The 14,828-nt window shown below is 36.9% G+C and overlaps 1 protein-coding gene across 1 annotated transcript; it reads left to right on the top strand.

Annotated features, from left to right (window-relative positions):
* Positions 1–516: 516 nt before the first annotated feature.
* gdi2 (GDP dissociation inhibitor 2) lies at positions 517–14,116 on the top strand. The gene is made up of 11 exons (XM_056455872.1): positions 517–648; positions 6,267–6,374; positions 6,451–6,550; positions 6,712–6,846; positions 9,017–9,215; positions 9,313–9,444; positions 9,549–9,648; positions 9,733–9,904; positions 11,016–11,160; positions 11,247–11,301; positions 12,864–14,116. Exons 1-11 carry the CDS (start codon positions 604–606, stop codon positions 13,017–13,019), a joined length of 1,347 nt encoding a protein of 448 aa, XP_056311847.1. The 5' UTR covers positions 517–603; the 3' UTR covers positions 13,020–14,116.
* Positions 14,117–14,828: the final 712 nt, after the last annotated feature.

Here is a 14,828-nt window from a genome sequence, read left to right as displayed (position 1 = left end):
ACACACACACACACACTCACAAGGTTAGTATACTTTGGTTAAAGTAAAAACATCGTTATTTTTGTTAGGGTCAGAAATGCAAAGAACTTTGTTAAACTATGCGTATAAAAAAGGATTTTATGTTATTTTAGTGATCTTTCAAGAGCAAAATATCCATATACACATAGTGGATTGATATTCCCATGTTATAATTTATTAATAACAAATATCAGTTGGATATTGTCTTAGCTTTACTGTTAAATTTACATTGAATTAAAGAAACATAAATCATCTTGAGGTGGAAACAATCTAACCCTTGTTACAACTGACAGATCTTTTATTTAGCAAGTATGTGTGTGTTTTTGTGAAGGTTTTTAGGAGATTCTAGTCAGTGTGACGAACCAAAATCCCCATGCAGGTGATCAGGGGCGGAACACTCGCCTTCGGTGATTGACAGCATAATCCACCAATCGCATCTCAGACGCGCAAACTCACAAGCCCTGCCCTTTCCAGCCACACCCACAGTGGGTGACGTGACAGCGCACTTCTTTCATTTCCAGCTTTGCAAGATCTCCATTTTCTTCGGGCCGACGCATAGGAAAAGGGGATTAAAGACGAGGAAAGATGAATGAAGAATACGACGTTATCGTGTTGGGAACCGGGCTAACGGTATCAGATCATTATCTAATACAAACACCCACGCGTAGCTTGCCGAAAAATCACAATCAAAAAAGCTGCTTCGATATTGCTAGGCAGTGCTGTGAGTCTACCGCTCACTTCAGGAGGCTAATCACCAACTTGCTAATTTTAGCATCATGCTAATCAGCAGCCAGTCTGACTCTATAGGATATGCTAATTAGCAACGGCGCTAGCGTTAGCCATTCATCCGAACTGTACAGTATCTAATGCTATGCTAGCTTTAGTTACAGTTCGTTCAGAGCCGCTGCCTTACAGGCCTTGGTTACAATTTTGACGATCGTTCATGCTTACACAATATTAATTCAAATCACAGTTACACCTTGCTAAATATCAGACCAGCGAACACCAAATATCTGTTGCGTTTCATCATTTTACTGTAACGTTTTAGGTCGCAAACAGCGTCTTTCGCATTTTGACAGTGCTAGCTAGTTAGCGCTTCTCATTTGTCAAGCTGATAAATGATTTCTATTCACGGATGCAAAGACATTTAATTCTTTTTAAACCTCATAAGAAGTCATTAGTATGCTGTTTTTCTATTTATGCATATGTCTATAATGCTAACAGACTCTGTGCTGATGTGTTATTTAACAAGAGCTTGACTCCATAGTTATTTTAAGGGCGGGGAGTTTTTTTAATGTGTTTTTCTGTCAAATGAAATGACAGAATGAATACATTTAAGATTACCTATTGCGTCAGAATAGGTCAGTAAACAACCACACCCTCAAGTCTAACAAAATCCTCATTGCATATTCTATTACGATGCTTTAAAAGCCTGTTCGCCAGCCAGGAAGTTGTTGTACACTTAAAATTAGGATAGCATGATGCATGCATGTGGTAACCCATATTATGTGAGCCTTCGCCTGCAAAATTAGATTATTCACAGTATGCATCATTGCAAATATTTATCTAGTGGTTTTGCATCTGGGAAAACCCAAATAGGAAAATCACTCCAGGCTGCTACTGAACTTATCAGTTTTCTTCATGGTCATCTGTTTGTTGGGACTGTCCCTGAATACTTGGCTTCCTTATGACTTAATCAAGATCAGTTGTGTTTGTTACTCTTTATTTTAAATCATCCTTGAAATGCACACTCTTCCATAAAACATGCCTTGAATTTTAGGTTCTAATCCTCCAAACCTTTACTCTGATCATAATTAGTACATTAAATGTGCATTGTTTTAGTGTAATGCATTTAAATAAACCTATACAAAGTGGTTCCTCTAAAACAGGAAGTGCGGGAAGTGAACAGAGTAGGTTTTTGTGCAGAGGAGCATTAGGCTATCAGTAGAGCCCCAGAAAGGCGTTGGTCTGTTTTGTAGAGGAACCGAGACTGGCTTCTCGTGTTTAGTTCTGCAAAACAGACTAGAACGGTAAGCTGAGGGTGGCATGCGAGCGATAAATGAACAACATTTCTTCCATCTCCGCTGTTTTATGAGGTATTCCTCTCAGCTCCTGAGGCTACGGTTCCTCTGAGCGTAGTGCAGCTCTGGTATTACATGGCTTATTGCATAATCTCTTTATCCTGAGAGGGCTGCTGTAGTGGCTGAAAGTTGGGAGTGTTGATGCTTAAAATCCTCTTGAGTTTTAAAAGAACAAATGTCACAAGATTCTTGTCCAGTTTATCACGTGCGGTAATAGGAATTCTTATTCTGCCTTGTTATTGAGGTTGTAGCTTCATAGTGAACCACTTATTACAAGGGCCCTGTGAAATAATAATTGATTTTTTTTCTAAAAACTCAATTGCAATTAAAATAAATTTTAGTAATCAAAACGTGTCAAATAAATGTCTAGACAAGAGGCTTGTTTTAATGTGACCTTAACATTTGGAGAGTTTGACAAAAATAATCTTTTAAGAGACTTGTAAAATAAGTTTGCATTTTAATCCATATTTATTCATGTTAAAGGGATGTTTTAACCAAAAATAAAAATTCTGCCATCGTTTACTCATCTTTGTCATCCCATCGTTGTCTTTGTACCTTTTTTTTTTGTTCAGTTTAATACAGAAGTATATATCTTTAATAATATTTAGACTACTCAACAGCTTCTTTCCACAGGCTATTAGAGTTTTCAACTCTTAAAGCTGATTTATACTTTCGCCTGGTGCCACAAAACGAACCTCCGCAAACACAGCGATGATGTCACATTCGCTGTGCGCACTCAAGCTCACTAGCCAACATGTCAAGTATAAACCAGGCTTCAGCCCCCTCTCATCCACCCCCCCACCCCCATGCATTCCTGAATATGTCCCATATAGGTGAGTGGGCTTTATAAACCACCTGTAGAAAAGACACCCTTTTATCTCTCTGACTCTTGAATCAGGTTGCACTATAGACACTTTCTTTATCACTCCATGTCTCCTGAAAACATCGTGCTTCATACTGGTGAGTGGGCTTGACAAACCACCTGTAGAAACCACCTCTTTTCTCTTATGCACCTGACACTTTATCTAAACTCCATCTTACAAGGACTCAATAAGGAAAGCGATGTTTACTATAAATGTACCACAAGCATGTTGCGCTGCTTGCTTCAACCTTAAATAACTAGTTTGCACAATATCCAACCTTAAATACCTCTTTTGCACAATATTCACCTTTAATACCTCAATATCCCGCAAAACATTGTTCAGCCTCATGTAAAAGTACTTGTCTTGTGTGTATAGTTAAGTATCTTATAGTGTATGTTAGTTATGCATAGGTTATTTTTTTACATAGCTCTTATGTCCAGTGTTGCGTTTGTTTTTATGATTAAGTTATGTAGCACCGTTGTCCTGCGAGACACGACATTTCATTCCTCTGTATGTCAACATATGTAGTGGAATGACAATAGAGCTCAACTTAACTAATAACAGAAACCTGTACCGTTGACTTCCATAGTATTTGTTCAAACTGGTGTGGATGTCAAGGGTGAGTAAACAATGGCAGAATTTACATTTTTGAGTGAACTATCCCTTAAAAATGAAAACAAGAAGAATTCGCAAGAAGAATTTCTCATTTTACATTTTTAAGGGATGGGAGTGATATATTTATGATGTTTTTAACCTAACTTTTATGTCAAGCAGTTCTTGTGAAGATATCTCAATTAAAATAAAAAAAAGCTATCATTTAGATGATTCTGTCCACATTTTCACATCATGAAAAATCAATCGTAGACCGTATATTATTTAATTTTCTTTTTATGATTGGCATCTATTTTATCTCTGTGTATTGTGTAAGATGCGCCTCTTTCCCAGCATAATGTGATGAATCATCTATGAAGCATTGATGGGAAAAAGGCAACAAACAAAAGCGCCATCAAACACTAGATAATTGAACTTGTGGCTGCAGAAAGAGCGCTAGAAGCGTGACGATTTCTGCGGTGATAAGTCGCTGATGGAGGATCCCAGCAGGTGTTTAGCGATATGAAAGAGGGAGACAAATGTCAGCAACATTTCTTATGGCCTTTCATGTGACTGCAGCTTGATTCTTTTGTAAGATGAAGTTCATCTGTGCGGCTCTACAGTACAGTTTATAGCTGTGCTTAATGTTTAACTCCTATTATACTTCTAAAAATCATCCTTTAGTTTAGTATGCAGTAGTTTTGTTTCAGATTAAACCCTCCTTTTTTCAGCTAAGCAATGAGTAATGCACTTTTAAAGTGAAGACATTGATTGTGGGGGCTTGAGAAATTGGCTTTCGAAGTGTGAAACAGCATTTTTCTTCCCCTCCCAGTCCCAAGACTACAAAAAAAAGCTGAAAAGCAAGTCTGTTAACCACCAACCTTGCTTGCACTGGTATCTTGATATATACAGAGGTTTCTATATCTGCTAGTGAGCATTTGTGTTACATACTGAAAATAAAATTACATAAACATTACCAATATTTCTTTTCTATTTCTAATAATATAGTTCTGTTTATTCAGTATACTTGTGTAAATGTAGGTGGACTTGTTTATAACCTGTCTTAACTTAGAAGTGTGGTACAAAACAGGCGTTCGCTTGTTTAGATATTTGCTTGCATATTTGTAATGCTAAGGACTTGGCTTGCCTGCTCTCAGATGGCTTTTGTTACTCTCATTACTCTCACCGAACTTGTGCTATGAACTGTGTTTGTGGCCTGTAATGAAAAAGTGATGTTGTTCTTTGCCGTGTAATGAGTTACTGTTGTTAATCGCTTTGAGTCATTTGATGGCCTGCGTTGTGTGTAAAGTCCACTCCATCACATGGCCTTTAGGTTCGCTGCTTGTAATGTTTTATGATGGCCTGTGAGAGGACAGCGTTTCAGTATTTCTTTGAACTTTAACAAGTAATATAGATGGAAAAAACATTACTAGTTTTCTTTATTTTATTAAAACGGCTTATGAAATTACACAATACTATCAAAAAAATAAAAGCTAGCTCAAAATATGTATCAAAATAAACGCTAGCCCAAAATATACTCTTTGAATGGGTTGAGTGTTCATTCTGGTGAATGGCTTGATCATGTGCACCTGAAGTGTTCACAGTTGGCAAGTGCAGCAAATCAAAAAGCAAATGAGAAGATTGATTGATGAGAAGCTGAAGTATGGGGTGATGTGAATAAAACCGTTGATCCTTTTAGATCAGTGGTCTCAAAGTCAATTCCTGGAGGGCCGTAGCTCTGCACAATTTTGCTCCAACCCTAATCAAACATAGCTGATTCAGCTAATCAAGATGTTCAAGACTACTAGAGACTATTAAGCAGGTGTGAGTTGGAGGTGCTTGGAGCTAAACTGTGCAGAGCTGCGGCCTTCCAAGAATTGAGTTTGAGACCATTGATTTAGATAGAAGTGAGAAACTACAAGCTTTACATGTTTATATCAGATTTATATCTTCTAAACGCCATTTTTGATACAGTTTTGGAGCACATTAACTTAAAGAAATCTTAAAAACTAATAATACTGATACTGACTATCTAAAAAAACTTAATGGGACATTTAAAAAGGCCTAAAAGTAGCTTTTTTTCTACTTAATTATATGCTCAGTTTATTCCTTAGAGTCTTAATCAAATCTTAAATAGTATTAAAAGTTGATAAATCAAGAAGAAGAAAATTAAGGCTCTTAAAGGTATTAAAAAGTCTTAATCACGTTTTTACGGGGTCTTAAATTTTGTTCAAGCGTTGTCCAAATGTTTGACTCCAAAAAAGCATAAATATATATATTTTTCCTCCTAATATTAACAACAGTGTGCTTGATCGATAAGGTTTTAAAATATTCTGAGAAGGTCTTAAAAAGGGATTGAAATTACCTTTAGGATTCCTGCATTTACCCTGTTCCTGCACTACATTATGATTTATATCGATATCTTGGTTGAGGTGTTTTTGCTACTGTGTTTAAGTTGCAAAGTTGTCTGCTCTAGAAATTCTTGTAAACCATACAGGACATTCCTCTACTAAAGTCCTTTGACCTACTCCAAAGCAGTTCAAAAATGTGCTGGGGCTTGTTTTAAAGGCATGTCTTTTCTGTCATTCTGATTATATTGGTTCTGGACAACAAATAAGCTTCATATTCAAAGACAAAAATACATTATGAAGTCAATATGGTCACATGTCTGACATATGTTGTACTAAAGCTGCAATTCACGTGTTTCCTCCAGGAATGCATCCTGTCCGGGATCATGTCTGTGAAGGGGAAGAAGGTGCTGCACATGGACAGGAACTCCTACTATGGAGGAGAAAGCGCGTCCATCACCCCTCTGGAGGATGTAAGCCACTGTTTGACCTAACAGATCATCTCTAAATAACCACTGATGCTAATGTTCTCCTTTGGTTTGCTCACAGTTGTTCAAGCGTTTCAGCCTTCCTGGTAGCCCTCCTGAGTCCATGGGAAAGGGCCGCGACTGGAACGTGGACCTCATTCCTAAGTTTCTCATGGCTAATGGTAGGAAGCAATAACTTATCATATCACCGTTATGTTCAGTCGTTACTTTTTGGTCAAATATGCAGCACATTCTGGACCAGCTTCCTTCAGTCGTGCTTCAAGACATGGGAATTGGTTTATTTGATGCCAGTAAAATGTTTTATGTCCTTTCATGTTGACAGGTCAGCTGGTGCGTATGCTGCTGATCACACAGGTGACGCGCTATCTGGACTTCAAAGTGATCGAGGGCAGCTTTGTCTACAAAAAGGGCAGCATCTACAAAGTGCCCTCCACTGAGACTGAAGCTCTGGCATCCAGTAAGTGATGGTTATGATCACCTGCAGTTGTGAACAAATAAGACAAGGCCTTATACCAAATACAGTAATCTTTTGGTATTTGCTGTTGGACTGGGGAAAAGGCTGAGATTTTAAGTTAGCTCTTGCCATTTTGTATGCAGCGTTCATCAGATGGTCAGTGAACAGGCTGTGGGCGGCCCATGGTCCTGCCATCTGAGGCAGAGACTGCAGCCAAGTACACTAGAGTGTTTTATTGTCTGAACTAGGGTTAATATTGTCATTTAATTAGAACTTTTTGTGCATTGAAATGAAACTAAAAGTAAAGTTTTTAAACAAAGGGTGCCTTTGTAGCTAACTGATAAACCTAAATATGTTAAAGGATCAACATTCTTAACATGAATTAAAAGACCTGAGAGAGATAAAAGTGCCAAAGAATACTGAAAAATATCAAATTTAAAGTCTTTTTTTGATTACTGATTGTGGATATTTAATTGAGATGAACTTGTTTGTTTTATGGAGACTGAATAAAGTAAATCTGCTAAAGAGTACACAAAGACAGGTCATCTTCAATATGTTTTATTGTAATATATTACTTTTATTAACATTTAAATGTAAAATAAAAAGCTGAACATTAATTAAGGTTTTTGCACACTGAAGTTTGAAATTTTTGTACGTTTTTTTTTTCGTATTCATATGTGAAAAATTCATCACTTAAACAAACCTTACACACTGCGTCCCATGCGTATTAATTAATCCATGCCAGAAAAAAATGCAAAACATTTCGGAGTCAATTTAAGCAAGGATGCATTGTTCTCCTTTCTCTTCTCCAAAGTGGAAAAATGAAATGGGAATAGGCTATGCATATTGTGTTCATCCAATACTAGCCTACATAGAGAGGAAGGAGAGTTCTCCTCCTCAAAAAGCTGCGCTGGATTATCCACAAATGCAAAGTTTGTTTCAGGAAAGCAGTGCAATGTTGATACATTGCTTATGATTGTCCACATGTTTACGTACGTAAACAAATCCTGAACAGAGACTGGCAGTACCTATAGACATTATAATAGATGATGGAATAGGTGTTGACGTATCGGAACAACTAACTGACAGGGTTTCTGCTGGGTCTTAAAGTCTTAAATCCTAAAATCTAAATTTTTGGCCTTAGAAAGTTATAAATTTACTGAAATATTGTGTTGTAGGTCTTAAATCTTTTTTAAACGATTCTTAATTTTCCTTTGTTCATGTATTGCTACCCAATCTGGCCATTAACACCCTTACAATCACCAACAATCCATCTCAATAATAATGCTTGTTTTTACACAATATTTAAAATGTTTTCCTAAGAAATGATCTGAAATATTTTAATTTATTATTAAATGTATTAAATTATATCTTTTTTTGATAGGGCAAATAAAATATCTTTTTCATCTGAGCCATTTGAAAAATTCTTTGCGAGTCTAAAATTTAATTCATTATGGTCTTAAAAAGAGGTAAATTTAACTTTGTGAAACCTACAGAAACCTTGGACTGAAGTGGACCATGAGGCGATTATGGCTGTGCGTCAAATGTATCAACACACGGACACACAGCAGCAGGGGAGAGGTGTGACAGTCACAGAATCCATCATGGGTTCTCAACTGTCCGCCACATTCTGTCTTATATTATGCACTGGGTTTGTCATAAATTTAGCTGTGGCTCAAGTGAATGCATTTTGTATTGTGCTGTACGGTGGCTCTGAACTGTCAAAACACCTCTCAAAGTGCTTTTTAAGATATGAAAAATTATATTTTTTCAATGTAATGACGGATGAAAGTTTTGGAGGCAGTGTGTCAATTTAACCTGCAAAAATTAAGGATTAAAGTTTCAGATTCAGTGTGCAATAACCTTTATAGTTGCCTGTTAATTTTTTGAATGTGATCGACCTAATTGAAAAATAAAACTCTAATAGTACATAAACAATACTAAAATCCCTCTAGCCTGAACAGATGACACTTTTGCTATTATGAGTGCTAGAGGAAGTACAATGAAGTTATTATTTCCATCGTCCCTCTCTACTTCCTTTTTGGTTAATTTTGAACCATAATGAAAATGTTAGCTTGTTTTGCTGCTAAAATGCATTGATCAAAATGAAGTGTTTTGTCATGGCTGATTTATTTAAAAATCAATGTTATAACCTATATGAATTATCTTTCAGGCCTCATGGGACTTTTCGAGAAAAGAAGATTCAGGAAGTTCCTGGTGTTTGTTGCCAACTTTGACGAAAACGACCCAAAGACCATGGAAGGAGTGGACCCTAAAAAGACCACCATGCGAGATGTGTACAAAAAGTTTGACCTGGGCCAGGATGTCATTGATTTCACCGGCCACGCTCTCGCTCTCTACCGCACAGACGAGTGAGTCAAAAACCCCAGCTCACTAAAAACACCCTTTATCAGTGTTTGTCCTGTGAAGCTAAAGCTGTTGTGGTGTTTGCGATTTTTATCCGTCTAGTTATCTGGATCAGCCCTGCATAGAGACGATAAACAGGATTAAGCTGTACAGCGAGTCTCTGGCGAGGTATGGAAAGAGTCCATATCTGTACCCTCTGTATGGCCTGGGAGAACTGCCCCAAGGCTTTGCCAGGTAAGTTTTCACAACCACTTCCTCTGCCAGTTCAGAGTTTCACATCACTTGGCAGCATGCCAGTACTTTATGCGTGTACTAGTAGTTAATTTTGTCGTTCACAGATTAAGTGCCATTTATGGAGGAACCTACATGCTGAACAAGCCCATTGAGGAAATTGTCATCGAGAATGGCAAAGTGGTGGGCGTCAAATCTGAGGGAGAGGTGAGTTTCTGATAAACATTCTATATGAAACTTGGATTCATCATTAAAACATGCTTTTGACTCGCTGTTTATTTTGATGGTCAGATCGCTCGCTGCAAGCAGCTCATTTGCGACCCTAGTTATATCAAGGACCGAGTCAACAAGGTGGGTCAGGTGATCAGAGTCATCTGCATCTTGAGCCACCCTATCAAAAACACCAGCGACGCCAACTCCTGCCAGATCATCATCCCTCAAAACCAGGTCAACAGGAAGCACGGTTAGTCTGACAGGAAGCCAAAAGCCAATATGCACTGACAAGTTCTCAATGTTTTAAAAATATTTCAATTGCAGTAAATTAATGTTTTAATCGTATATATATATATTGAATTGGAAAATAATATGTAATTTTCAATAATTATGAGTTTGTCTTTTTCATTATTACTCTCTAGTTTTAAATATATGTTGATCTCTCCATTTAAGTAACCATAGCTTGTATGGAAAAAATAAACATTTTGTTTTTCAAAGGCGTGTAATTCTTCAGAGTTGACAACAGCCAAAATTTTCAGGCAATGAGTAAAACAGATATATGGATATTAATCATTTAATAAAAAATATTGCACATTATTTTAAAACAGGGCTGCCCAAACTTTTTTGGATGAAGGGCCAAATATCAAACATCATTGAGAGCCGTGGGCCAAAGATAAATATATCAAACTATTTTATATTAAAGTTGCCATGGGTAATTTCTTAATTTATTTCATAATATTTCTAAATAACTAGAAAACATGAATTGTATTAACTAATGCAGCATAACTTTTTAATTCCAACTTACTGCAATAAAAACATAAACACATTTATAACACAGTGGAGTTCAATGCTGAATACAGTAGTCAAGCAGAATCTGCCTTTGCTTTGATTTGCTCACCAAAGTCTCTGCATTGTCGTCTACCCATCGAGTCACAGTTTGTTCATTTTAAACTAAACTACAGCATGTAAAATTGAAACATTTAATTTCAGTTAGCTTTTTTGTAACTTGAAAATTAGGGGAGAATTACATTAAATTTGAAATGACAATGCCTAAACCATCCCCATCCTCCCTCTCTTCTCAGATAGGAGGGTGGGACAAATCAAAGGTTACCATGGGCCAACTTTGGCCCTAGTCTGGGCATCACTGTATGGAAATATAAAATAATTAAAACATTCCAAATAAGAATTTTAGAATAATTGAACAAAGCTCACAATAAAACTAGATGAATAATGTGGTACAAATGCCTTTTTAAATTAATAATGCAGTCATTTTAAATTGTAACTTATAACAGTACACTGCTTTATTTTTTAATAAAACGTTAATGCTGGTTTTTACAATGAAATCTCTTGTTGTCTTTCAGATATCTATGTGTGCATGATCTCTTACGCACATAACGTGGCAGCCCAGGGTAAATACATCGCCATCATCAGCACCACCGTGGAGACCAACGACCCTGAGAAAGAGATCAAACCAGCCCTGGACCTCCTGGAACCGGTTGAGCAGAAGTATGTCTGCTGCCATATAAATCCTCCAAGACGTATTCTAATGTGCATGCATCCAGACTAAGAAAATAATTGTCCCTTTTCCGCAGGTTTGTGAGCATTAGTGACCTGTATTCGCCAACTGATGTGGGATCTGACAGCCAGGTAAATGTTTACATTCATACTCACTTGATATACAAAAGCCCTGTTTGCTAGTTTGCAATTTCTACAGATGTTTTACATTCAACCACATGATGTTTAACTCTAGGGGTGTAACGGATCATGGTTGATCCATAATTCGTACAGATCACAATCCACAGTTCGGAACACACGTGGCCCGCAGATTAATACATTTATTTTCACTGGTAGATTAATCGTAAATTTGTAATGATTGCAGAGAGATCGCCTCTCAAGTGATTCAAATCACATGTATGAAAGCATTTAGGCTTTCCTGTAAAATATGATGATTATGATGATGGAAGAAGTTGTGGTTGGTTATTTGGGATGTGGTGGGTTTCATTAAAGGTGTTTTCTGTCACTACTTGTTTAGCCTGCATCAATGCATTTATTAAGCTGCACGATTACTCATTAAAAGATCGGGATCTCAACATCCACGCAACATAAATTATAAATGATGGTGATTTGCATATGTTTATTAACTCTTTGAATTGCTGCATTCAAATCTGTGTTTGTAAAACGCAAAAATCAAGAGATTCAGTCTTCAGTCTTTTGAGTTAGTCATGAAGCTACAAACAGTCAAATAACACAGAAGTTCTGGGATAACAGTTTATAGTTTAGATAAAACCACTGGTGTTTATTGTAAAGATTAAAATAAACGTCATATGACGCTCAAAAATGAAAGCTGTATACAGCATTTACGTTATTTAACCAAAAAGTGGCGACATCCAGCCATTAAGAATATGCCACTGAATAATTCTTCGAAAATGACACATCTAGAAATGTAACATGAAGTTTTATGAGTGAATAATCGAATGATTTATTGAAAATGAGACAAAAAATAAATATGGGTTGTAGAAATTATAGTGTTAGATTTCTACATTTAGCGTCGTGAGCAACAGTAGTAGTAACTGAATTTTTCGTAGACTGAATATTTTACAATTTATTTTTATTCAGCTGGTTATTTCTTCATTTTATTTTGAAAATTACAGGTTCTAAGTTCTGTTTTTTAAAACCAAAAGTGTCTTGCAGTACTGCTTTTGTAATAAATGAAAAACAAATTACATTTGTCTCTTTCCCTTTTTTGGCTGATCCGAAAAATAGTCCGATCCGTGACTTAAAAAAAACAATGTGATCCAAACTGTGAGATTTGTAATCCGTTACACCACTATTTAACACTATAAAAAAGCAATAAGGTAATGTGTTTCTGACTACCTCTAGAAGTGGTTGAAAGTGGACAAGCTTTACATACGAGACCCCAATATACAATAACATTTAGCAACTTAAAGGGAAATGAAAATTTTACTCTCTCTCAAGTGTTTCTTTTTTTCTGTTGAACACACAAGAAGATATTTTGAAAAACGTTATAAACCTGTAACCATTTACTCCAGTTGAGTGTTTTTCCTACTATGACACATTCTTCAAAATAACTTTTTTGAAAAGGTTTTGACTAAATTTTCAATTTTGGGTGAACTTTCCCTTTAATAATACCTGATGTCATTTGGATCATATAGTGGCTACAGTTACAACACTATTTAATCTGCCTCCAGATCTTCATCTCTCGCTCTTATGACGCCACGACCCACTTCGAGACGACCTGTGACGACATCAAAGACATCTACAAGCGAATGACGGGCACAGAGTTTGACTTTGCCGAAATGGAGCGCAAGAAGAACGACATTTTTGGAGACGCCGCTGACCAGTAAACTAGCTCCAGCTGCTCTTGAATATCAGATATTCAGACCATCATAATCTTAACATTTAAAACAAAACGAATTGGGCAAGCTGGCTATTCAAGTGTATGTTTTGCCCATAATGAAATTCATGTAAACCGTTATACAAATTTAGCATTTGTCAGGGGGGAGAAGGGGGAGAAGGTTTTGCCGGTCTGCTTTTTATAATCTGGAAACAAGATCCATTTTGCACTGATTGTTTATCGATGCCCTGTATTCAGTTTCCATCATGCGATCTCTATCTCAACCTGCTTAGACATGAAATGCGACAAGTCCAAAGATGCCAAATGATCAGATGTGTTCACGTGATATGAAGAAATGCAGAATTAATAATAATAATAATAAATAAATGTCTCAGCTTCAGCTTTAAAGAAGACAAGCTTAAAGCGGAGGCTGCTAGGTTTCAAATCCGGGCAGGTTTAACAGCACACATACTACTATTAAACTATCCACTTCTAAGGTAACTTCCAGGGATTATTCATTACTCTTCTTTTCCTACAGATTACAACTGGTGCTTTAACTAAAATCCTGAATTTGCAATTGAGTTAGATTGAAGGGACGTCTCAAGCACACACACAGTGTAGATAATCTACTCATGTCCGACCACACAGTATTCGTTTTTGCAATATGCTCATGTGATTTGACATAACTGACCCCCCATTTATTAGCTGTAAATTGCGCTACTTGTTGGAAGGGCCAGCTTTCGCCTTGCATCTCTTTTCTGATGGGTTATGCGTGATTCTAAGGCCACTACGCAGAGGTTATCACACGTCAGCGGGGAAAGCTGCTTAACTGTAAGTCTGGAATCTGCTTGTTTAGTGTGTGTGTGTGTGTGTTAGGGAGATCGCTCTCCTTTTCCCTCGCCGCAGAGCGAGGAGCAGGCATCGGCTGCTGACTTCTCCTTAATGGCTCTGACGTGTTAGCAAGGACCAAAATGTCTACGGCAGTATTGACATGACCGGGGCCCTGTGCAAAATGTCACCAATGTTTTAAAAAACACATGCTGAACGGATGGGGCTCAAATGATTTCTGTACTGCGAAGTAAAAAAAAAAAGTTAACTTGTGGAAAACTGACTTTGTGTTTTTATTTTTATTTTTTACAGTATTTACCAGTGGTGGAAAGAGTACTGAAAAATCCTACTCGAGTAAAAGTACCATTACCTGCCTAAAAATGTAGTGCAAGTACAGTAAAAGTATCCGTTGTAAATATTACTCAAAGTATGAGTAAAAAGTAGATATTTCAAAAGTACACAAGAGTAGAAAGTATTACGCTGTTAAAAAGCTGATGCATTTACATGTCATTTGTGGATGTGTGTAAACGTAACATTCTGTAGTGCATTTAGTTATTGGCCAGCAAGCACAAAATGTCATAAGATGTTCGATTTAGGCTGTGATGTCAGGTGACCAAAATTCAATGTCTAGCCAACATCTAAGGACAACGTTATTTTGTCGTCAAATGACGTTGATATTTGGTTGATTTTAGGTTGTGTTAGAAAGTGACCAAAATCCAACATCAAGCAAACATCTTAAACCAACCTTGTATTGACATCAAATACTGACATTTATTCATCAGGTATGGCAACCAAAATCCAATGTCTGATAGACGGCATAGTGGTAACGTATTAGACATTTGATATTTGGTTGGTTTTAGGTTAAACGTTGGACATTGAGGTCGACTTGACGTTGGGTTCTGACGTCAACCAAATTTTCCTTTTCGAACAAAATGCAACTTCCCCACAACGTTGGGATACAACGTCAATCTGGCGTCATGTTGTAGCCTTG

Source organism: Danio aesculapii, chromosome 4 (assembly GCF_903798145.1).
Source record: "Danio aesculapii chromosome 4, fDanAes4.1, whole genome shotgun sequence".
In the NCBI taxonomy this organism is placed as follows: Eukaryota; Metazoa; Chordata; class Actinopteri; order Cypriniformes; family Danionidae; genus Danio; species Danio aesculapii.
The sequence above is the reverse complement of the archived record's forward strand: the minus strand, read 5'-3'. Positions and strand labels throughout refer to the sequence as shown.